The sequence below is a fragment of the Mya arenaria genome, chromosome 4 (genome assembly GCF_026914265.1).
Source record: "Mya arenaria isolate MELC-2E11 chromosome 4, ASM2691426v1".
NCBI lineage: Eukaryota > Metazoa > Mollusca > Bivalvia > Myida > Myidae > Mya > Mya arenaria.
The window spans coordinates 67,596,875-67,621,694 of NC_069125.1; the positions used below are offsets into that span (position 1 = coordinate 67,596,875).

At 36.1% G+C, this 24,820-nt stretch overlaps 3 protein-coding genes across 4 annotated transcripts; 1 reads left to right on the forward strand and 2 right to left on the reverse strand.

Annotated features, from left to right (window-relative positions):
* Positions 1 to 1,796: 1,796 nt before the first annotated feature.
* LOC128229817 (uncharacterized) lies at positions 1,797 to 6,504 on the reverse strand. The gene is made up of 2 exons (XM_052941635.1): positions 6,406 to 6,504; positions 1,797 to 3,393 (listed from the first exon to the last, which is right to left on the reverse strand). Exon 2 carries the CDS (start codon positions 3,391 to 3,393, stop codon positions 1,951 to 1,953), a length of 1,443 nt encoding a protein of 480 aa, XP_052797595.1. The 5' UTR covers positions 6,406 to 6,504; the 3' UTR covers positions 1,797 to 1,950.
* Positions 6,505 to 15,594: 9,090 nt separating this feature from the next.
* LOC128231023 (uncharacterized) lies at positions 15,595 to 17,193 on the reverse strand. Its single transcript, XM_052943448.1, has one exon. It carries the CDS (start codon positions 17,191 to 17,193, stop codon positions 15,595 to 15,597), a length of 1,599 nt encoding a protein of 532 aa, XP_052799408.1.
* A 3,617-nt stretch (positions 17,194 to 20,810) lies between these two features.
* Positions 20,811 to 22,756, forward strand: LOC128229729 (uncharacterized). Of its 2 annotated transcripts, none has more exons than XM_052941538.1 (2): positions 20,811 to 20,894; positions 21,744 to 22,756. In XM_052941538.1, exons 1-2 carry the CDS (start codon positions 20,877 to 20,879, stop codon positions 22,722 to 22,724), a joined length of 999 nt encoding a protein of 332 aa, XP_052797498.1. In that variant the 5' UTR covers positions 20,811 to 20,876; the 3' UTR covers positions 22,725 to 22,756. The 2 variants fall into 2 exon arrangements, with proteins under 2 accessions (XP_052797498.1, XP_052797499.1); XM_052941539.1 differs by lacking the exon at positions 20,811 to 20,894 and adding an exon at positions 21,526 to 21,634.
* Positions 22,757 to 24,820: the final 2,064 nt, after the last annotated feature.

The following is a 24,820-nucleotide window of genomic DNA, read 5'->3' on the forward strand; positions in this document are numbered from 1 at the left end:
GTCAAGGCCCTTTATTGACTAGCCACTTACTTCTTGTAAACTGAAGTATGATTCAAGGCCCTTTAATGACTAGCCACTTACTTCTTGTAAACTGAAGTATGATTCAAGGCCCTTTAATGACTAGCCATTTACTTCTTGTGAACTGAAACATGAGTCAAGGCCCTTTAATGACTAGCCACTTACTTCTTGTGAACTGATCCATGAGTCAAGGCCCTTTAATGACTAGCCACTTACTTCTTGTGAACTGAACTATAATTCAGAGCCCTTGAAGATTCTAGACACTCAATGTTTAGTGACTGAATCTAAGTCAGTGTTTTTAATGATTTAGACACTAAAATATTGTCAACTGGGACTCCATTTAGTCCGGTCCCTTGATTATATACACCTTATACTTGTCTGTGTGTTTCCTCTTTGATTCCTTGAAGCATTGAGGAATGCTGTTATGAATGGGAAATGTTCGCATTGAAAGGGAGTTTGATTGTTTTTCTAATAATATTGTGATGTTTTTTTTTAAAAATACTTGTTTATAACAAGAATTTGTTTCATACAATTTCTCTTTAAATTATTGAAACGCCTAAAATGCTTTTAGTCGACAACATATTTTTAATATGTTATTCTACATGGTTTTATTGTGTTTGATGTTATGTATATTTAGCGATTCTTCTACATATACGTATTTCGGGTCGCCATTTTTTACCCATTTACCTGCGATATGTTCGGGAAGGAGGTCTCAAATTGAAATGTTTATATCATTTATGTTTTATCAAATATTCACTGTACATATTAAATATGTCAAGGGTCTGAAGAAGTGTGGGTCTGGAGTGCGGTGTCGGCACCAAGACCGCACGGACCGATACATCACGGGGACAGGTTTATGTCTACCCGGTCCCCTGTCGTCTGCCGCTCTTGTCCAGTCTTTCATACAGACGCGAAAGCTAAGGCGGTCACATTTGTTTCAGTGAATCAATGTGAACATGTAGTCTGTAAACATGCGAGCTCGTTATACGAAAAAAGACGAGACCTGTATTGTCAAAGCATTGAAAACTTTCAACTCAGTCCCGAAACTTAATACACATGTTGCCTGTGACGAATAGGCCAGAAGGTGTTTATTTGTTCCTTAATCTACTTGAAAAACTTACTCGTGTCTCGTGAGCGTTCGGCGCCCACTTGGCGGTGCGCTTGATTTAGAAATTCCCTCAACGAAATCAGGTACGTCATTTATGACGGAATGTAGAAATAGAAAATGATAATATATCGAGTACTCGCATGATGTAACACGTCCTAGGGGCCAATTATTATGTACGTTTTCCGGTACTTAACGGTTTAATCTCCGTTCGCCTGTCAAAAAGTTATGATGAATAATGTGTCAATTGTCCAAAGTGGTTGTCAAAATTTCAATTGTACTGTCCACAAAAATGTTAAATTTAATAAAATTTGACTTGTTTAAGTGTTTGCTTTCCTGATGATTAAGGTGTTGCTATGTAACGTTTGTTTACACTTTCCTGGATACACAGAAAACTGTCCAACATAAATAAGTGTCGAAATGTTTGGTTTAATTTCCATCCGCAATTTTAGTCCTATTTGTCAAAATGAATATTTAAATACTAGGTCAGTTACGTTGAAACCACATGTATGTGGGAATAGATTAACATACGATTTGAACAATAAACAAGCTGTATATTTTATATATTATTTAATTTAAATTCAAAACAAAACATCATAGCAACAAAATGCAACAGTGTATCAAAAGTTTCATACAAATATATGTATACAATTCATAGCACCATCAACAATATACAAGAGATCGACAGAAAGAGAAAAAAGTTCGCATAAGCGAAAAGCCACCTTTCAAACGTTCAAAGAATCTTTGTCTTTTGCAACAAATAGCTCGCACTACACGGGCGGCTCAAGCGCATGCAGCACAGTGATGTTCTATTTTGCGGTCGTGGTCTACACAAGGATTTCCTTTTCGTCGTCACTGCCCAGGGAGCTGAGGCCCTCGTCTGAAAAATCCTCCTCCAGACGCGTCCTCATGAAGCTCTCCATGGCGTCGTCTTCACTTCCAGTCCCAGACTCAGAGAACGCTGTCCGCACGATGTCCGACACACTGCTCACGTTGTGCGCATGCTCGCTCATCCTGCTTATCTCACTCGGGTCCGAAAGGATGCTGTCTGCCTCGCTCTCGCTGATGCTGTAGTCGACCAGCTTCTGGTACTGGCAGTGGTCGGCTGTGCTTACATTGAATGTAGCAGAATTGACCGGCTGAGCATCTCTTTGGTACTTTTCGCTGATGAACGCGGTGTTGAAGTCGTTGCCGTCGTCTGTCCCTTCGTGCCCGGAGTCATTATCGCAGTCGTCGTACGTGAGCACGGTCGGCACTCGTCGCCCTCGAAGGCAGGGGGTAATGTTGTTTGTTGCATTAGTGCCGATGTCGGCGTTTACGTTCGCTCTGGTATCCTCCTCGGCGCCATCTCCTCGCTCACGGAACCTGGTGTCGAGGTAGCGGCTGCTCGGGGATCGGTAGGTCATGTACTCAGAGAAGTACCTCTGCAACAGAGCGTCCTTGCCCTCACGCTGGTTTAGTTTAGAGATTTTGGAGACAATGTCTTTAGCCAGTCGTTCGTGCCTTTTAACATGACGGTGGGCGTCTTTGTTGTTTCCTGCACAGCCTTTATCTGCTACCGTTCCTGACTTTTCGATTGGAAACTTGGGATTAGTTACCATTGTTGACGGCTTGTGTTTCAGAGTCTTTCTTGTTGCATATTTAACACTCGACACGTCACTTGTAACTGTTGAATTTTGGTTGACTACAAATGTCTCATGGAACGACTGTCCTGTAACGTTCCTGCTAATTTCACAGGATGTCATGTGTGTCTGGCCCAGAACAAACCTCTGGTCCATGAGATTTCCCTGACTTACTGATGGCACATCCTCGTCATCACTGCTATCAGAATCATTAAAATACAGTTCCTTGACAAACTCATTTGGGTGTGAATACCGACTTGCTGCACACTGCCCCGCATTGCTACCTGCCTCCTGGGTAAGCCTGTTTCTGTTGGTCAGCTTCCTGCGTTTGGCTTCGGACATCTTTGGCATGGTGATTTTTGGGGCAATTTTGCGAAAGATGAACTCAAACTGATTGTCCATTCCCCACGATCGCATAACTTTTAGCAGACGACTCTTTGTAGGGATAGGTCGTTCGATACCCCGAGAGGACTCGAAGATTCCATAGGCGTGCGAGTCGGCTTGCTCCTTCCCGTCCTCCAGTTTACGGAGCACCATCTTGACAATGTCACCACAAGTTGTGTACTTCGTCACGCCCTTGATGTATCGGATGTTGTCACCAATTGTCAATGGAACCTCGACGTACTTTCTTCTGCGATTCTCAGCCATCTGGAAGAGACAAGAGAACTATTATAATCAAAGTATATAAATTATATAACAGTATGAAACGCTGTTCAACAATTTTTTAAACAATATTCCAAATTTGGAGACGCACTAGAAGCGCATTTAAACCATGGATCATTGCCATGTAAATCATCATGTATGTCGAAACTAAATAAAGTATTGAAATAAACAACTTTATAAATGAAAACAATATGACTTACAAACGAAATGATGTTTGAGAAAACCATTTTGTCCAAAATGAGTTAATGTTAACACTTTGAGCCAGTGAAGTATACTAAGAAGTTAGCTTACATTTCATATATATACGCTGAAGATGAGTTTGATAAACTATGTCCATCAACAGATATTAACGTGTTTCTTTCAATGTTATTAATGTTATTATTATGATTTTCTCTAATTTTCCCTCCCATTAAATTGTTTTCTTTGTCGGTAAACAAGATCAAAGATTCAGCGGCCCGCAAAAAAAGAAAATTTAAAGTAAACAAGGAGTCAAATCAGATCAGATAACAGAATCTCATTATCACATGTGTTTATATCATCATTATTTCCTCTACATTTCTAAACCTTGAGATCAACATTTTTGTTTTTCTCTGATAATATCTTTAAAACAAAAGAAACCAAAGATGAGTTATGATATATCCGAATATCTGATGTACTCTGAGACAAGTACATGGCGATGCATAGAAATGATTTATGAAAATTTCACCCATACTTCTGTAAGATTTCGGTATATATCTTGGATGGAATATTATTAATAAGCAAACTTTTATCTTGAAATTAACAGGAATAGATATGAACTGGTATATATGCTGATAGTATGAAACTACCGATAGTGTGCTGAAGAATCTGTCTTCAAAGTCAATCAAAGATATAATATTTCAAATTTAATACTATATTTTACCTTTTCTACCAGTATATAGCAGCTTTAAAAGTCAAGCAAAATGTCTTGACTGCTCTGTAATTACGCGCAATTAGGACTTCAGAGCCTCTGCTGTGACTTGATCAGTTTTGGTTTCATTCTTTGCATTTGCGCCATACATTAGTAATTTACTAAATAAATCAGACATATGAACATTACTATGTCTTTCTAAGATCTTCTATTAAAGTATATGGGTGCAATTTTTCACGGCCTGTCTAAGTTGAGGGGAGAGATGATATCGGTAACAAGGGTGTCAGGGTCCAGGACGGACCCCGCAACATTGCCGTGATTAATGGCCATCATTACAGTGGCTCGCTTTTAACGTTAAATCAGCCAAGTACGGATAGTTTAGTATCATGGTTAACTGTTTAGTCACTAGTCTTAATGTTCCCTGACAATGAACCATTCAAGATCGAAAATATGAGTTTAAGAAGGAGAAGCAATACACTAACTGGATATATATGACCATATGTACTATGCAATAATGCTTGATTTTAAAGAAACGACCAATTAAGGCACCGTCTAAGGGGAACGCTATACGACATGCGGTAGAATATATTTAATGTCTGATATAGCTATACCGCCGCCCAATACTCATTTTTTAAGTCAATCTGGTAGAACAAATCTGCATACATTAAATTAGACTGCACCATTATATGCTACAATTAGCCAACCCCCATACCACAATTGGAGCCATTTTTCTAAATTAGAGATAGGGGATCTTAACTTTCCTTCTTTTTAATATCATCCCATTATATCCTTCTAAATGTGTACATATGACTGTATCAAAGAAAAGATAACCATAAAAATATCAAACATAACTGACATGCACGAAAACTACTGTGTTTTTGAAACGTCTTATGTGGCAGAGGGTCGATTGTTCACAACTTAAGTTGAAGTTAACAACACTGTAAACTAAGTTGTTAACGTTTAAGTCCTTACTAAAGTTTAATGGATACTCTTGTAATCTGATGTCCTTCTTACATTATTTGAGACTACTTTTTCAGCCGATCTTGCTTATTTTTGAATATATGAGCACATCATCAACTATTTAACTTTTAAAAGTCAAACAACCATGTCGTTTAGTGGCCAAAGGTATTGTTATATGCCGATTTGTCAATAAACTTTGAAGTTGAAGTCGTTAATCACGTTGTTAACTCTAACGAAGCTCTGAATAATCAACGTATTGCATTAATGAAAGAAAACATGAACACATGATACTCTTGGACCATAAGTTAGGCAAGGTTTCAGTAATTAGCCAACACGGATTCTGTGGTTTCCAGGATATAGTCAGTCCAGACATCCAGTCTGGTGATTCCTTCTAAGTTTTGACTTGACGAATAAATATGTGTAGTGATTAAATACGTTTATGTGTGATTACATGGCAGTCTAGCCACAGAGATTATCTACGTTAACTTTATGTGAACCCAGTTCAATGAACATCTTAGGGGCTTGATTCATGTCAAGTGTCACCGGACCCTTTTATCCCTTTCCGGCGCTATATTGTGTTTATCTTTCAGATAACATCTTATTTAAACACTGTAATTGTTTTAAAATGTTTTACAAGCATTTTGATCACACAATTTGAAAAGGACATCAGAGAACCCTTGAACCAACATTCCTACACTATCTCAACCTTCTATATTATGAGAATATATGTATATTGATAAATTATTGAACCATCTAACAATGATTTTAATATATATATATTAAATTATATTTATGATTTAGTATTAATATAATGTTATATTTGCTTTCTTTATTTTGGATAAACTCATCCAAAATTGAATATTAATTAACCAGTAAAATTAAGTTCAGTTTAAAGCAAAAAGCTTTCTTTACGTCGTTCACTAAAGTCTGAATGTTCTTATTAAAGGCCAATTAAAAGAAATTGAAATAACATAAATCTTAAGACGATTTAAATTATTGTCTAAAGTTATACAGTTTCTCATCTAGACCGGTGTAAAACACATCACAACTAGGTGAATATATTAAACATCAAAGTTTAAATCGGAATTCATTAATTTTATTATCATTAATTATTTTTAATATAAAAAACAAGTATTAAAATAACCAACCTTGTCAGTGATCCAAAACTTTTACTAAAGCAATTCCTTTTGTAATCAGTCTACTCACAGAGCGTTTTGCTCTTAAGTGTTTTATGACTTGTTAACTGCTGGTGTAAATTGAATTTTATAATTCAGATGAATGTCAGCAATCTATTTTATACTCTTATCACGTGACATTGAAGGCAGTAAAATGTCATTACCGTAACGCCCGAAAGGCATTATGGGTGGGCGCTCGCACAAGAAAATTGTCGTCTGCACAGAACAAAAGTCATCTACCCTGTCACGCGCTCACTTCCGGTAACCCCAACAGAGAGAAAAACTGACATTCATGCCTTTTATGGTAAAAGACAAATAAAACAATGCCCCCATGCTCTTTGCACAATTGCAATTAATTTTCTCTTTTCTAGAGGCTAATTGGATCGGGCCAGCACGATGGCAATAATGGGTTAGAGCCTGTCAGGACACGGGATTGTTTGTCAAGGGATTACGGGTAAACCTCCCTCGAATACTTAGGGACCCCGTTGATTTACATAAGGAAATGTGCCGGTAATCCGACTTACAAACACTTAAACACATTACTGGTGTGGAATCGCTTAACTATAAGAATATTGTTGTTTACAATTGCTGATAGTCAAATTGTTTTTATTGTTATTTCTTGCTTTGACTTTATGTGATAATGAAAAACAACCTTTGAACATGTTTTGTTCACAATTGCCATAAATCTTGCTCTAAGCCACTTAACCACGGACAACCATAATCTATAATAATAAACTTTGCTTAAAACGTATTTATTTTTCGGGTTTTTGAAGATTTAAAGTTATTCTCACTTCTCATGTTTCAAGCATTTGATGCAACAAGTGATTTTATGACTATAATACCCTTATTCAGTTTAATGGATGATAGCAAGGAAATAGGCTGTGACGCTCTTTCGTTTCAGAAAGACATTTTCATTCATGAAAAAATAATTGTATACAGAAAAACACAGAACTCTTTATTTGTAAAGAATTTCTTCAAAAACAGGGTTTTTTTCAAATAGAAGGTATACAGAAGAAACTAGACTCAGATTCGTGTTCATTATATTAAAATCATAAAGAATCGTAAGATAACAATATTTTAGACAAAATTTAAAACAAGTGATAAAACAGACATTAAACTGAACTTTACGACCATTTTATTGCAATTAAACGTTTGTATTTCATAATTAAAATGTAAACATTGTTGTAATTACATATCGGTAAACAATAGGTCACAAAGCGGTATATCGCTGACACATCTGTGTCCCGGGGTCCCGAGGTCAGCCCCACCCAAGACTGCCACAGACGGTCAGAAACCTGAGTTTTACATTGTCACTGAGCAATCCAGGCCATCTAATACTGCTATCGATCGTGTCATAGATTTTTATATTTTAAAATTGTATATCAATTTGACATATTGGCTTTAATCTATGCAGTTAAGTTAAAGATGCACTCTTACTCCCAAATAAGATTCACCACAATTAATACAGAACAGAACAGAAGAACAGAACAGAAAATTTATTGTTAACTTGAACATATACAGTTCATCGTTGTTACAATAACATAAGACATGGCATGGCAATAGTTGATAAATGCGAGAGTGCATTATACATATATAATACAATTGTTTTAATATACTATAGAGGTTGAATAAATATCGAAAACAATGGTTCTTATGAAGGATACCGAGTTCAATTTGAAAGAAAGGTGCAGAAAACACGGTATTTCTACCTTATCAGACGATAGAAGAAAGTAAAATATTTAGCACTCACCAATCATTTAAAAAAGAATGCTTTTTTTTTATAATCTTGTTATCAGTAATTAATATGTTCCACGAATTCATTGTTTAGTAAGTATTTAAAGGTTTATCACTCAAAATATGTGTTTGTTATACATGTGTATGTATTGATTTTGAATAAGAGTGTCACTTTAAACTGATTATTTTACCTGTGTTTCAATTATTGAAAGTGAAGGTATACAAACTATTGAACTATCATAATCTTATCAACGTCTAGTCCGCCAACATTCAATTATATGACTAAAGGACTCAAACGGATGCTTTTTAAAACTAAAATAATAAATAATACCAGGAAACGCCAACATCAAAATGTAAAAAACTTTTGAATCACAGTAATAAAAAAGCCCTGATACGTTTACGCAAACCAGCAATCAAAGCTTCATTGTAGAATTCCTATACAAACACCTGTTTTCGGTGTATTTTAATGCAAACAAAAAAAGTAGGAAAATATGATTTTCTCTGTTTCCTTTAGGTTACTCAACAATTGTAAGTACCCTTCTACCTCTACAAATACATTTACTATCTTTTGATGAAAATCTAAAGTCTAATGTACATGAAAAATAACATAACTCAATTTAATTATTCTCAGCACTTTTTTTCTATTTTTCAATGTCATTTGAGCGGGTCGTTTAACTAGCCATACACTGACTGTTTTGTGTTCTCAAGGGAGCATACTTATATTCGAACATATGTATAATACCCCAGTCACTATGAGCACACATGATACATAATAATGTATTGCTCTTTACTCTCTGGACATACCACTATTACAATACACGTTTCTCAAAATGCCCCCAGTGCCATTCAGTTGCGTTTTGTTCCCACTTTACTCTTTAGTTAATACTTAATACAAATGGTCATTGGCATGCAGTATCGTTGTGGACACAATTATCAAAACGGTAAATAACTTATTAACAACTAAATATTTGCCCTAAATGGTGCATGTGCTTGCACAGAAGAATTTAAAAATAATGAACAAGTGAATTAAAAAAAAATGTATTGAATGTTTCGAAGGTTTAAGGTTGTGACTCATAAGACAGTTGTTAACATTGAAACACTTAAACAATCAATCATTTAAGGCCAATCAGATACGATAGGGTCCATAACGGGGATATAATAGTGTCATACAAGGGGTTACAGGATACAAGGTGTTCTCGTGTAGTTATCTGTGAAAATCATCTATTTAAATGATGTTACTGGATTCATTAGTTTTGTTATCAATTGGCAACAAAATGCCGTAAAATTGCCATAGAATACAAACAAGAAGTAACATTGAAAAAAGGTGATTTATCTTAAACGTATCTCAAGTGGTCAACGATTCAAAAACTAAATAATGAATCATAGAAACGCTTTAACAAACAATGGCTCATTTCAACTTTATTTAAAAACATTAAAGTAAATTCATACCACTAAACGTTGTTGCTTTCTAGATGTTTTCATTGCTATGGCTTTTATTCCTTTTGCGAAGATAAGAGTTACTTATTCGTGGCAAATTATGTATTACAGTATATGCAATTATAGTCAGTGTTGGGCAAGCTACGATTAGGGGACTGATTGAGTAGTTCACGTTGCGGGTACAGTTTCTCATAGTTAACAGTGAAGTATCCGGCATTCCTGCCCGTCCCCCCTCGAGTGCCGGTCATCATTTCTCCATCTAGTCAGACGTCCAGTCTCCGGACACGATGACATGAACCGGGCCAAGATGACCACTGTTCAGATAAATTATTCACTGTAAGACGTCCAACGTATTTTTGTACAGCGTGAAATCAGCTTTTATGACAGTTTAATTCACCCTTTTACAATTAATTTGACAAAAAACAAGTGACATTATTCTCCAATTTCCATCAAATATGGTCATTTGGTCGGCTGTCAGCGGGAAGTGTCCTTCGCGGGCATACTTTGTGGGTATCAATATCATTGAACGATCACTTTCTAGTTACCACAGTTGATGAGGAAAGAATGATAATTGAATTAAAACAAATACTAGTTCATTGTGGTCAATTTATTTGTGCTTCGGACATTCAGAAGCGTACATGTGTATGCACTTCTTTTTTGACCAATGAGAATTGAAATATGTTCGAATGTTCGCCCTGTTTATATGCAATTGCATGCTCTGACAATATTATACAAGCGTGCTATGAAATTGAAACAAATGGGAGTCCAGAGAACAAATCTAGAATATCATCCGCTTAACATAATGCGCTAGCATTACAAATATCTTTTTTTGGTAACGTATTGCACAAAAATATGTCCTCGTTCGAACTAAGAAGATGCGATATAAAATTAAAATATTTGCACGTCAGATATGTATATTAAGTCTGGAGCCGTATGGAACATTTGAACACTTTATGGCATCAATATCAAATGAGTCTGGGTTACATCAAAGCGAAACAGTATGTTATACTTGATAGCACGTAGTAGAGGGTGCCAAGATTTTTACAAAGTTTTTCTATACGCAACGCATTGTAAACTTAGAATACAACCTATATTTTCAGCGAATGAAATTGCACATAGGCAATCATTAAGAACTAGGCGTTATCCTAAAAAAACAATTAACTTTTGCGGTTGTTTAAAGGTATTGCCACTTGTTCGATGCACACTTCCTGCGTCACATTTTGCGTTGACATTGTGTCATCCAATGTGGTTGTATTCTTAGTCGGTTAAATGACTTGAAGTAATATTTTAATGATTAAGAAAGGCTCGTTCGCTGCCCTTACTCAGCTCATTCTTAATCATTCAAATGTTACTTCATGTCATCTAAGTATTACATATTTAAGGTAATATTACAACGATTAATCCTGATCCTATCATTCTGAATTGGTCTGCAAACTCCGCGTAGAGTTAATAACCCTTTCTGGCACGTGTAAAGGGGAATCAATGCGTTTTGGACTGGCTGATGTTTTTTGTAAAAATGCATTTTTTTTGTACGACGAAATAATGTGTGACAAATCATAAGGAGTGTTTATTCTAAGATACTGACGGACGGAACCCTTCAACAAATAGTAAATGGTATATGTTAGATACGCGATTCAAAAAGGGCTAAAGGGTAAAGTTATCCTAATATTTGAGAAATGAGTCCTTGTGGGCGTGAGGTTTTGTTGCTAGTTTTCTTATTTTTTATTGACTGTACCGGCGTAGGCTCACACCCCACTAAAACCAAAATATTGTGTTCATACTTTAGGTGTTATCGTGTCTGAATGTTTGGTATCAAAGAGTTAAATAGTTAAAAGTGTGTTCAGTTGCATTCCCGCGAAACAAAGAAGTGGTGCAAAAATATGAGCGAGTCCCTTTAAGTAGTCACATTAAATATGCAAGCACCGATGTATTCGCTATCACTGTAATGACGGAGGCCCGACACGTTAAAGCATGCTTTTCTCTGTGTTGTCCCATCGCTTCCTAGTCAATTAGCCCCAAGTCAAATAGCCCCCATTTTGGTCAAATAGCCCCCACTCAGATTTTAAATTTAGTCAAATAGCCCCCCAAAAACGCCCCCACTTTTAAGAAAAAAAAAATATATGTATGTATGCATACTTATGTTATTCCAAAACATTTTTAAGCCTTTAATTTTACAAAATGAAGTACAACAAACATTATTTGTATATCAATAAATCTGACAATTTAACCAAGTAAGAATAACAAACGTTTTAAATTATTTTTCGTATATCATAAAATTCCTTACATACTAACAGATGATGACATTCTCATTTTCTAATTAATTGATTACTTTTTTAAGCATATACGACGGCAAATACGTGATACAGAACAGAACATTTGAATTGCATCAATATTTGTCTATTGACATTGTCTTATGCTACAGGCTTAGTGAGGTGTACAATAACCAACAATTATATGCTGATCGCCATGAAACGCTTCCTAGTCAAATAGCCCCCAAGTTAAAAAGCCCCCAAGTCAAAAAGCCCCCATTTTGGGCAAATAGCCCCCGCTCACATTTTAAAATTGGTCAAATAGCCCCCAAAAAACGCCCCCTCTTTTTTTATATGTATGTATGCATACTTTTGTTATTCCAAAACACTTTTTAACCTTTATTTTTTTTTAAAAGTGTAATTAATTAATTTAATTTTTGTCTTGGAAAGAGCAAATTTTTGGGTAATAATATCTGCAAACCAGTGCTAAAAGATTGCTGACAAAAGATCAGATTACAGATTTTCATATTTCCGTTCGAAAATTAACATTTTATGGCTAAAACTGAAATGCTCAAAACATCAATTTTCGAACTTGAATATAAAAATCTGCCATCTATTTTTTGGTCAACATTCTTATATAACTGGTTTCCATGCATTTTCGCAAAAATCGGCTCGGTCCAAAATTAAGGAACAACAAGAATATATAATTTAACTTTTTTTTAATTTTGAAATAATTTTCACATTATTCACATCTTTTAAATACACATTTACAATGTACGGTAAAATGTATTATGCATTCTCATTGCACAATACAATATACATTAACATAGATGGAGAACGTATATCATATGTTAATACAAAGTAATAAGCAGCTGTCACTAATCTTCTGTTTCATTGTTTTGGGGACGGTGTGCACATATATAGAGGAAATCTTTTTTAGCAGGCCGGTGTCGGTCAGATCGCAAGATTTGTACATGTCCCATGCAGCGGACACACGTCCATGTATGGGCCTGTACGCTGCCTTCTATAGTAACGCTTGAAGCGTTGTTCTGAGACCAGGCGGATATATATACACATATCTTAAAAATATTACCACTTACCTTCAAATATACATTCAAATATCTTAAAAATATTACAACTTATATTCAAATAATTTAAAAATATTACAACTTACCTTCAAATATATTTTAAAATTAAAAAAGAAGTGGGGGCTATTTGTCCAAAATGGGGGCATTTTGACCAAATTGGGGGCGTTTTGACCATTTTTTTCGCAGTGGGGGCTATTAGACCAAAAGTGTGGGGGCTATTTGACCAAAATGGGGGCTATTCGACTTGGGGGCTATTTGACTTGGGGGCTATTTGACCAGGTTCCCATGAAACACAGTGTTCGCATTCCACTCCATGCTGCCGACATGTAGGCCGCACCTCCTTCTCACAATCTACACATTCCATTTTGCAACCGAACACTCGCAATTAATAAATACGACTTAAAAAGTGAATAAATCCAATATTTACTTAAAAAATTGTCAGCCAGCACCACATTCATGAACTCATTTTTACATTGATGGTGTGAACCAACTTTAATCGTTCTTAAAATGATTATTGCACAATGTGATAATTTAGAAGCCCTATCTTCTCTAATTAATAAATCTTTAATATGTGCAAATTATTTTTAATATATTTAATTAATATATTTAATAACATATAATAATATATTTTAAAACATTTCAATTGTCAACATATGCTATGTATTGAAATCAGTTTATAAAAAAATATTACAACTTAGCTTCAAATATAATTTCAAATAAAAAAAGGAGTGGGGGCTATTTGACCAAAATGGGGGCGTTTTGACCAAAATGGAGGCGTTTTGACCAAATTGGGGGCGTTTTAACCACTGTTCGAACTTGACATAGACGCTATGCAGGCAATATGTTGTAATATGCTCTCTGAAAATGCTATCAAAAATGGAATTTGACGTGTTTAGATAGATTGTGCTTTTTTAATTTAATAATTTGTCCGTTTTGGGCGTCAAGATCTATATTTGAACTTGAGTCGGACTTAAAAAAGGTCTTATTTTCCATGTTTGATAGTCGAAATACATCGCCCACTAGGGTATCAACGAGTGTTCCTTTCATTTGTCCTAGAATTGATCAGGTGTTACCTGTTAAAACGAACTTGACTTAGAAATTAAACAGTATGTATATATGTTAAATGGTTGCGCAGCAGAAAATACAGATTTGAGTTTTTATAGGGTTTAATATACGAATAAGTGTTCTAATGAATTGTATCCAACACAATATGTGAAATATAATGCTTTTCATGGATATAATGTTATTTGATTTTAATAAGTTTTGGCAAACTGACCTTGATTAAAATTCAGTATATGACATCTTGCCAAGATGCTATTAAGTAAGGCACTCTGACCTAGTCGAAGGATAAAAAACTGACTTTTGTACATTTATAATTTCTTATTTCTTTCCTAGCAAACTAGGGTTTTGCTTGACATTATCTATGTTCGACCTTGACCTATATTACACGAGTAAGACAATGTTGAAGACTTGCGTCCGCTTTCTATGGCTGGACCTAAAGCACGACTGTTGTTAAATTGCATTAAAGAGGGTAATTCTTGTATGTTCAACTCCATTTCACGCCAATGTTGGCCGCCTCATTACCGAACCCAGCGACGTCAGTTCACATCTTGTTTAACACCGATGGCAATAATTGGAATGCCCATTTAATGATATTGAACACCCATTTGGACACTTGAAATGTGGCCACCCGATGTAACAATCATTGAAATATGTGACCAGCTTGACCCGTGCCACTTGAGGTCTCGCGCTGTAAAGTGATCTTTATATTTGACCAAAAGGGCAGTGGTTGTTTTGCATCTGTTTTTGATAAATCTACATTAATAGTTACTTTTGCTATATTCATGTTGTTAAAAAAGAGAATTAGATGAGCAAGCTCGGAAGCTGTACTTTATACATTGATTAATTCGTTCTCGTTGTATTCCGTCTTATAGGTAGATTTACGGCATTCCACCTTTAATATGTAGCATGTTGTAGATTTCATCTAAATCGAGGTTAGGAGACAAGTGAACTATTGTATTTTTTTACTCTTTCTACAAGAGGTTATTTTTTTATCTATATGTTCTATTTTGACGTGTATAAAGACAATCGGTACCAGTTTTCGGGCAGCAATTCACATAGTATAACTATTCTAAAGAAATATGATGCAAATAAAATGTTTAGTTAAATGTACTTTCCCCTCCACCTAATACTTTATATCTTAGTTTTAAAGAGAATCGCCCCTATAATGTTGTTTTATTCTTTTGCCCTATGTATGAGGCTTGAATAGTTGACCAGCGGATTTCTGAAAAAACATCAATCCCCTAAATAGGACTTCAATAATAAATATTTGTAGAAAAAAACAACATAAATTAACTAAAGCATGTTCGGTTGTAAATAAATTTTATTTTTTAAGCATCTAATCAAGGTTGTAAACATGTACTTTTTTTGGTGAAGCACAATTTCGTTTTCATCCTAACACGTTTGTAAGTATTGATAGCATGTTTTATGGGTTATAATACATACAATTGAAATATTTGTGTACACATATCTACAATTATATTTAACAATGTAATATTTATTTACAAATGTACTATGTACATTTAATAAAATCTGTATTAATCTTTAACAATTCTCTCCACAAGCACATATTGAACATGACCGTCAATTTAAAGTCAATGAACGAACTCTGTATCGCTCCCATTGTCCATGGAGCTCATCCCCTCATCCATGGATGAATCGTGCAGGACGGACTTCATGAAACTGTCCATCTCCTCATCCTCATTCACGCTGCACTGTTTTGTGAACACTGATCTTATGTAATCAGATATGTCCAAATTCTCCTCTCCACGCATGTGCGGCGTGACATCTACTTCCTTCCGCGCATACGCACTGTGGACTCTTTGACTGTACTTCATGCTGTTCTCAACCCCCTGGCAGCAGCTCCCGATGCTGCTTCCGCTTGAACCACTGTAGAAACTGAATTTTGATCCGGCGCTGCCAAGGTCACTGTCAATATCACTGGCCTCTTCTTCAGAAACCGTGTAATCCACAAGTTTGGGTGCTTCATGCATGCTTCCATGTTCTGTAAACAACGGCCTAGCTGTAATAGTATTTCTTCTGCAGGAAATAATTCCCAGGTCTGTGTCGTTGACCACAAAGGCGTTGTCAAAGTCGGAGGAAGAGGACGAGACTGATGACATATCGCTCATGTTGTTGTAAGATCTGCTGAGACATAGATTTTGGTCATAGCTTGGTGGGGAACACCCGCTCACACACTGGTCAGGCATAGAGTTCTTTTGAGCTGGAAGCGGTTTTAAGGGATGAAGACTGTCAACTGCACATACTGACCTGCTACTTGAAAGAAGTCTTCGTCGAGCCCTAAAAACCTTTGTTCTCTGCACTCTTGCTCTGGGCGTTGGTAGTTCAACGCCCTGAGTTTGCACTTGTCTCTCATGGTACACTCGGTCCCTTGAGCTCGGCTCTACATCAATAAATCCAAAATTTACTCTCTCTATTTTGTACATTTTATTAGGGTGTACATCTTTCCATAAACCTCTTGGCAAATGAGCTTGGTTTGTTCGCATTCTGTTCTGCTTTGCCGGTTGCCTTGACTTTTCTCTGTTTGGTCTTCGATTTCTAGAGGCCTTGTCATGTCCTTCAGCATCTCGTTGAAGTCGTTCTTTCTTTGGTTTTGCTCGAGCCATAGCAGAAAAGAAGTGAACAATACCAGCAATTTTCGACTGATCGAGGATTGACCCCATATCCCCCAAACTGCTGTCACTCTCGGAACTGTTGCCGGATCCAACAGTGTGATCACCATTTCCATTCAACCTTTCTTTCTCTTTCTCTACGAAGTTTGCCAAAGAAACTAGTGTTTTCATGTACGTATCCTCTTCCTTTTCTACACGTGGTTTATTGTCAGATTTCTTTCTAATCATGTCCAGTTTCCTTGACGGGTATGAGTCCGTGTCGCTCCCGGTGACCGTTGCCATAGGATCTACTCTTCTCATTGCCAATTTGTTTGGGCCACCGTGCCACGACTCGATCAGTTTTAGTATTCTCTGCTTGTATGGTACCATGGTCTCGCCATGCAGAGAAATTTCGAAAATGGCGAAAAGATGGCGATATTCCTTCCCTATTCCAGTTTTCTTAAGCACCATTTTGATGACGTCACTAACAGTTGTGTACTTCGTTGCTCCTTTGACGTATCGCGTGCCGCCTTCGACCCGCAGAGGAATGCCTCTGTCCTTCATGCCGTGAACTTCGGACATCTGTAATATCAAAACAAGAATAGAATATTAAAGTTTCAAGATCAAACACCAATTTTTTCAGTAAGAGCACCAACAACAACAAAAGAACGTAATGTTGCAGATTTTTAAGAAAGCGTTTAATAATTAATGTTTGCACAAAGGATTTCAAACAATTTATATGCGTTACTACGGCAATCAATGAACGAAAGGTAGATGATCGATTTGAAATAACATTTATTATTTTTTGATTATTTACGTCGGCGATATTCAAACAGCATTCTCAATAATAATTGTTTTTGTCTGCTTGTGTTGGCGCCCCGACCAGTCATAACCACTCGTCTAGGTCATTCATATTTCATGATTGTCTTGACAGATCGAATTATTGCTACTGCGGCGGAGACAGACAGAATACCCGCCCCACCACCGTGTTATAAATGGCTGAATGTTGGGACAATTAATAGAGCCTAACCATTTATGTAAACTCTTCATATATTCTGAAATCGCTCACAAATATTTTATAATTTTTCATTTAAATTTGTTTGGCTTGTATTGTGATAAAAAAATAAAAAATAAATTATGTGAGTTTAATAGTATTAATAAGATTTAAAAAAAAACGGTTAAAAAAAATCATACGTGAAGATAAAGAATGTAAAAATAAAGCATGTTGTATTCTAAATCACCATTTTATCATACTGAAGACGTAATGTAAACCATTACAAGAGCTAACCTTGTACGTAAATTGCATCTACATGAGTATTAAGTTTCAATGAAATGATGTTAAAACTTACGCTTAAAACGACAATAATTCCAATCTGAAGACACTATCCCGAATGCGTTTGCGTTTAACTTAAACTGACTTCAATTTCGACATGTTCAACTTTTTAAACAATGACTAGCTTCAATGATGACACAAATGAATTGCTACTGTTGACACTGCCCAATCGGGTGGCCTATGACAACCGGGCCTTCAAATTGTACGACGTAATGAATAATTGTCCCCCACAGGACATTGTTTAATTGATAATTTTGACTCCACTTCAAACGAAATCGTGCGATAAAAATCAGCTTAAGGTATTATAATGAACATGGACCGTCCATCTGGATTGAATTGAAATTACATCAAGAAGTTGTTTTTTGGGATACAGATTTTAATATGAGTAATTTTAATAACGTAGCATACCATAATTATAGTGTCGTTATCTTCTTATATAGTTTACCAACCTACTAAAATAATAGTTAAGGGAGTTTTAACTGTATATTAATCATGCTTACGTAATATTGTACATGTGTTGGGCTGTAATTTTAAAACCCATCTACTTCCATTAACCATTCTCATTCATCAGAGGTTTGATATGATAAATCTGTGGTACGCCTAGCATCATCACTCTGGTGAACAAGAATGCCATTAACCAACTTCGATTTTTTTGCACGTTAAAAATGCGATCTATGAACGAAAAAAAATACGTTAGCACAAACCTATCAATCTCAATTATAAAAGCGACAAAAAGTTTCTGTTCAATAGGGTTTTTCGGGCACCAGATACTTCAATATCAAACACAAAATGCTCGGGAAAGGCTTACAACTAGGGACAGCTTTTGTGGTGTCGTTACAGACATTACGTACATTGTTCAGTTTTTAATTCAAACGTCAAGTCCATTTACTTCCGCCTGATGTATGAATAGACCATGCACCTTCCCGTACCAAGATTTGCTAATGTATCTTTACCGTACAGCGATTAGAATCTTGATTTAAAACGAGACTAAAGTCATTTATAACAAAGGACGCCAACTGATGCTTAGCAAGGAAAAAATATTTATACATTGGTTAAATATTTGTCTATCAGCACCTGACCACTAGCCTTTAATCTATATAAATAAGTGTCAGCATCGATAGATCCGGTTTGGGATAAAATGCTACCTGTAAAGATGTGTTTTCGATTAAGGAAAAGTTAAACGCCGTTAAAAGGAATAAATGTAATCTACGTGACCCGTGACAATTGTAAATGTATGTTTTGACTATATGTCAAGTGGTTAAACATTATCAGTTAAAGATCGTGCCATGTTGTTCCATAGGCTATTTTGATACAGATATAGACAGAAATGGGCCATTATGAAAATAAACCTACTCTTTAATTATTATTAGAAGTAAAACGAGTTAAAGAAAAACCTGTTTTACGTTTGTTTTTTAATTATACGCTTCATCAAAATATAATTTGCCAATGTTGATTTTTTGTTTATTTAAAAAAAAAACCCACACAAAACATTGAATTTAAAATAAAAAATACATTACATTAATATATTGCTATAACCAAAAAACTGTATGTTTAGACTATCAATAGTATAATATGTAGTATTTCATAAGCGTTTAATTTTCTTATTGTCTTTACTTTAAAAATCACTGTATCGTATGTGATTATTAAAATGTACCATGGCGTAATAAGATTTTTATTTTGATAATTCATTAGTGTAACATATCTGCTTGAACATTCTGCAATCATAAATCTTTTTTAGCACGATTGATCAGTGTCACCGAGGTCACTATGACGTGTCCTGACGGGTGACATTCGGGTATACTCGGCATGGTTGCGGAAACGACCGGAAAAAAACTCCGTTATAGTCCACAACAAAAAGAGAGAAAAATAAGTATATGTTGACCTGAATAATTTTGTAAGTAAAGAATATGAAAAAATGATATATTAAAAATGAATATGATATTTATAGTAATAAACCTATCCGCAACAAAAAAGTTTACAACTGTTTTAATGACGTCTAGAATTAGAAACAAACTAAATGAATTGTTAATACAACCAATAATGACATGTGATGACATTTACATTCAATTATAAAACTATAAACACATCAATATCGTCGAAACTTTGTATACAATAATTCAACACATTCAATGATCATTCATTCCAACATTATTATTAATATACGTTTTGTAATACCTACCATTTGTTTACATCCTTGTAGTATGTATACAGAATTGTCTTTTTGCGAAGATGTCGCTAGTCTCTAATTCTTCTGTTCAAAACAAGTGAAAAGATTTCGCATGTTTTTTTGTTTTGTTTTTTAAAAAAACGTTAATTTAAAATTAGTAAAAGTTATACCAACCTTCAAGAGTTGCATATTTCCTTCTTTCATTTTGATAATGATGCATCAATATGTAACACTCCGAAATGTGTGTGTATGTTTTGAAACTAACTATTGAACAAGACATTATATACAGAATCGTGATTGGACCGTATATATACTTGTAATTTTAACAGAAAATACTCATATTTTAAGAACAAGTACTATATAATGTCATAACGATTTTTCCATTTTTAAACAATCAACGGGATAATTTATATGATTGCTTATTCATTGTTCATCATGTTTACTTTTGGACAATTTAAAAGTTCAGTAATATCTACTGTAATTATTCTATCTGTAAGACTTCAATTATTAGAACCATTCAATATCAATTAATGGTTCTATCTGTCAACTATGACACGAGTATTATTTCTCAGCTTTAGGTGCATCGTTTTGATTGGCTAACAATTAATTAATGTTGTATTATTTTCTGTGACGGTCATTGTCAATTAGCAGGCTAATTGTCCGCGGCAAACTGCGATAATTGCTGCCAGGGTTTGTAACGGAGAACGCGTGTAAGCCAGTGGAAGAGGCTGCCAAAAAGCGGAGATGAGATGTTGACATTTTAATATGAGGATATATAACCAGGTATTGAAAATTTACGTTCATACAATTTTAGAAACAGTCTTACTATAATTAAGTAAGAAAGGCAAATATTAACAGCATACACTTCGAATACAATATGCCGTCTGTCGTATCTAAAAGCAAGGTATGTTAGCAGCAAATACGATAGGAAAATATTGAAACGTAGTTTTGGATAATGTTTCACAACTTATATCAAGTGTTGCCATCATAATTATAATTTTGATACAAGTTTTTCATGAGCAGATATTGTTTTTTTTATAATTAATATGCATTACAGTCTAATGTATCTTTTTTGTTCTTATGCATATCGTATTTATAATACATTGTTTAATATTAATATTTTAAGCGGAATCTTGCCAACTAAAAAGATTCTGCTATTATGTATATTATGATAACACGACGGGGTTCGATGAAGCCATTTGTCAAGACTGTCTTAACAGATATTTCCACTTATCGTCAATCTTAGATATCAACAAGAAGAATGCAAAACTGTTATATTTGACAATTGTAGTTTCTCACACTGGGTAGTAAAGCCAATTGTCGGATATACCAACAAAAGAAGAACAATAGGCACTGTTATTAAATAATAATCTATCCCTATTATCAACAATTGGTATACATATGTCCTAGGGTTAAGCCATGTAAAGGTTTCAACCACTGAATGGTATTTAAAACTGCAACTTAGGACATTGAACTAGATCATTATTACAGCATCTTGTGCATCGGATATCTAACCGAAATAGGTATTCGTATTATTCATATTTATTGGCATCTTTCAAATATTTATATATATATATCTTGTTGATATATTACATGTACATATTCAGAACTTGTACCTTTTGTCATTTACAGACTTGCGCAAGAATGTCGAGCAGTGAAAGAAGACAGGGTCGGGTGTTTTGCGTGACAGGGGTCAGTGCGGAGATGGGAACGTTCGCGGCACCCCCCTCCTCTATCAAGTGCTCGTCCGGGTCCCTCTCAAGCCAGTGCGACACAGAGTCAAACACTTCCGGCTACATCTCTTCTTCATCGTTCGAGTCATCTGGGGAAGAGAAGCTTTTGATTCCGAATGAGGACAAGGTGTTCCGGGTGTGGAACCAGTGGAGCCTTGAGCTTGACGCCAACCCAGGGCCAAAGAGTTCCACCCCAAAACAAGCCAGCGAGGGGATCACTATGAGAAGGCGGGTTAACATCTCAACGGAGGCAGGGAAATCAATGCTGGCAATTAAGAAAGTCTTCAGCTCAGACTCTAAAAGGAGTGATTCAAGTTCTAATCAAATAAGCAGTGACGATTCATTCTGGGGAATTAGAACACCGCGTGTTCAGAAAAGTAGTTCTGAAGGCGATATTCACAAGGGTAAAATTACATGTGACAATTCTTGGAAACGCAAGCCACTTCCACTGCACGATGCTGGGATGGAAATACAAACATCATCTTACAAGGGTGGACCACATTCCCAGGAGTGGAGGCGGCGTCCGTTCGTCACCCAGTCAACATCACAGGAGGACCTGAGGGCCGCCTCCACCACCAACCGACCCACCTCGGACCGTACGAGCTATAGTGCCTTGCCGCGGTACCGAGTGACGGTCCCGGCCTCTCAACCATTTTGCTATGCAAGTGCTACCAACAAACTTGCCTCTCATCTTAGTAAATCATGTGCTGACTTTGTGGACACGGGGGTGTCGGTTGACGACTCAATGACGGAATTCTTCTCCAATGTGAACAAGGAGAACCTTGCGGGCTTTCTGGATTTCTACGACCGAGTCACCAGCGGTCCCGCCTATGAGCGGGCAAGGAGGAATCCAAACAACTACGAAGCAGTTTTATTTTGAATCTGTTGATATACATGTATTGCTATGCCACAATAGTGCAATTATCTCCTATCATATGTGTCATGTACTGTTTGTTGTTCGATTATATGGCACAGAACATAAAATATGAAAAATATATGTGTTGTTCTTTATTATTACTATGAGATGCACGCCACCCATGGTACGCAGGATTCCGGCTCATTTTGTGGTATTCAGCTTGCCGGTTTAAGGTACGCAGGAAACAAATAACATAGAAAGTTAAATATGGATTCCGGTATCGGCTACTTGAAGGGGACATTGTCATGTTTATCAACCACTACCCTACCGGAACCAAAACAGGTCCATTACATAAATTTCCTTTAGATACGTTTCTAGCTCTTTCCGGGTGCAATGCTTCTATTAAGAATTTGTAAGTGGAGGTATGAACTTCCAGACCATCAATATTGGAAGTTTTTCACTGAAATTCGGAAGTTTAAATCTTCCGAATTTAATATTTCTTTCTAGGTGAGATATTATGTCTTTTTAACCAAAATACCCATATTTATTAATCAACTAATACGTATTTGACGAGATACAGAGACAATTGCTGTACCAATACCAGACAATTGAAGACAATGTATGCCATAACTCGCTCAATATCGACCAAACTCGGCCAATATCAACAAAACTCGCCTAATATGAGTTTCCTCCGTTTTGATTGGCTACAAAACTCGCCTAATATTGGTTTTGAGAAATGGGCCACTTTCATTGGCTGTCGAAACACGCTTAATATGAAAAAATATGCTGGAAATTATTTTTAAAGGCAGCCATTTTGTTTTCAGTCTTCCGACTGTTTTGAAAATTTTGTGCTTCGTATAATTCTATGTGGAATACTTGAACCCGTTGGTGAATTTTACGACTATTATGATTTTGTACACCGACAAATGGATGCAGAAGGTAAAACTTGTGACGTTTTAGCAAACGATTTACGAAATTAAGACGAAAAGACAGGCTCCCTTGCAATGTACAGTGCTTTATTCACAAGTATGTGTAATGTCAATTTTAAGGATGTATGTCAATCAGCAAAGTCAAGTCAAGAAAACAGACTGACACCATGAATGGATAAGGGGTACATACGGCTTCAATGTGAACTGAAGGTAAGTAATAAGAATGTTTTTAACTGAAATGGTAATAGTTAATTAATAAAATACTTATTAATTAGGTGATTTCATATTGGCCCAGTTATTTGTCCTCGGACAGCTGTATTTGCCTGAGCCCGATAGTCTGATAGGACTGTCGGGCTCAGGCAAATACAGCTAACCTCGGATAAATAACTAGGCCAATATGAAATCACCTAATTAATAACATTATAATATATATATATAAAGATATTATATCTGGAAACAATATTAAAGAATTATTCGCTTTTGAATACAAAACAATTAGAAAACAAGTGCAATTTTCGTTTGATGTCAGATCAACAGGATTCGTCCATTGATGTTATTTTCACGAGTCCTGTTGGTATACTTTAAAGCTACCCTCTCACAGATCGACAGGTAGCTACCCTCTCACAGATTGACAGGTAGCTACCCTCCCACAGATTGACAGGTAGCTACCCTCTCGCAGATTGACAGGGTCCTTCTCGAGCCAGTGCGACACGGAGTCTACCGGCTACATCTCTTCTTCATCTTTCGAGTCATCCGGGGAAGAGAAGCGTTTGATTCCGAATGATGCAAAGCGTTCCGAGTGTGGAACCAGTGGAGCCGTGAGCTTGACGCCAACTCAGGGCCAAAGAGTTCCACCCCAAAGCAGGGCAGCGAGGGGATCACTATGAGAAGGCGGGTTAATATCTCAACAGATGCCGGAAAATCCATGATAGCAATTAAGAAAGTCTTCAACTCCGACTCTAAAAGGAGTAATTCTAGTTCTAATCAAATCAGTGACGATTCATTCTGGGGAATGGGATCACTGCGTGTTCAGAAGAGTAGTTCAGAGGGCGATATATACAGGCGAATAATCACATGTGACAATTCTTTGAAACACAAGCCACCCCCCTTGCACGATGCTGAGACTGTACTAACTTCTTATAAACATGTTTCACATTCGCATGAGTGGAGGCGGCGTCCGTTTATCACCCA

Excerpts from the sequence above, each read along its gene's own strand:
- LOC128229817 (XM_052941635.1), bottom strand. The coding sequence starts at position 3,393 with ATGGCTGAGAATCGCAGAAGAAAGTACGTCGAGGTTCCATTGACAATT.
- LOC128231023 (XM_052943448.1), bottom strand. The coding sequence starts at position 17,193 with ATGTCCGAAGTTCACGGCATGAAGGACAGAGGCATTCCTCTGCGGGTC.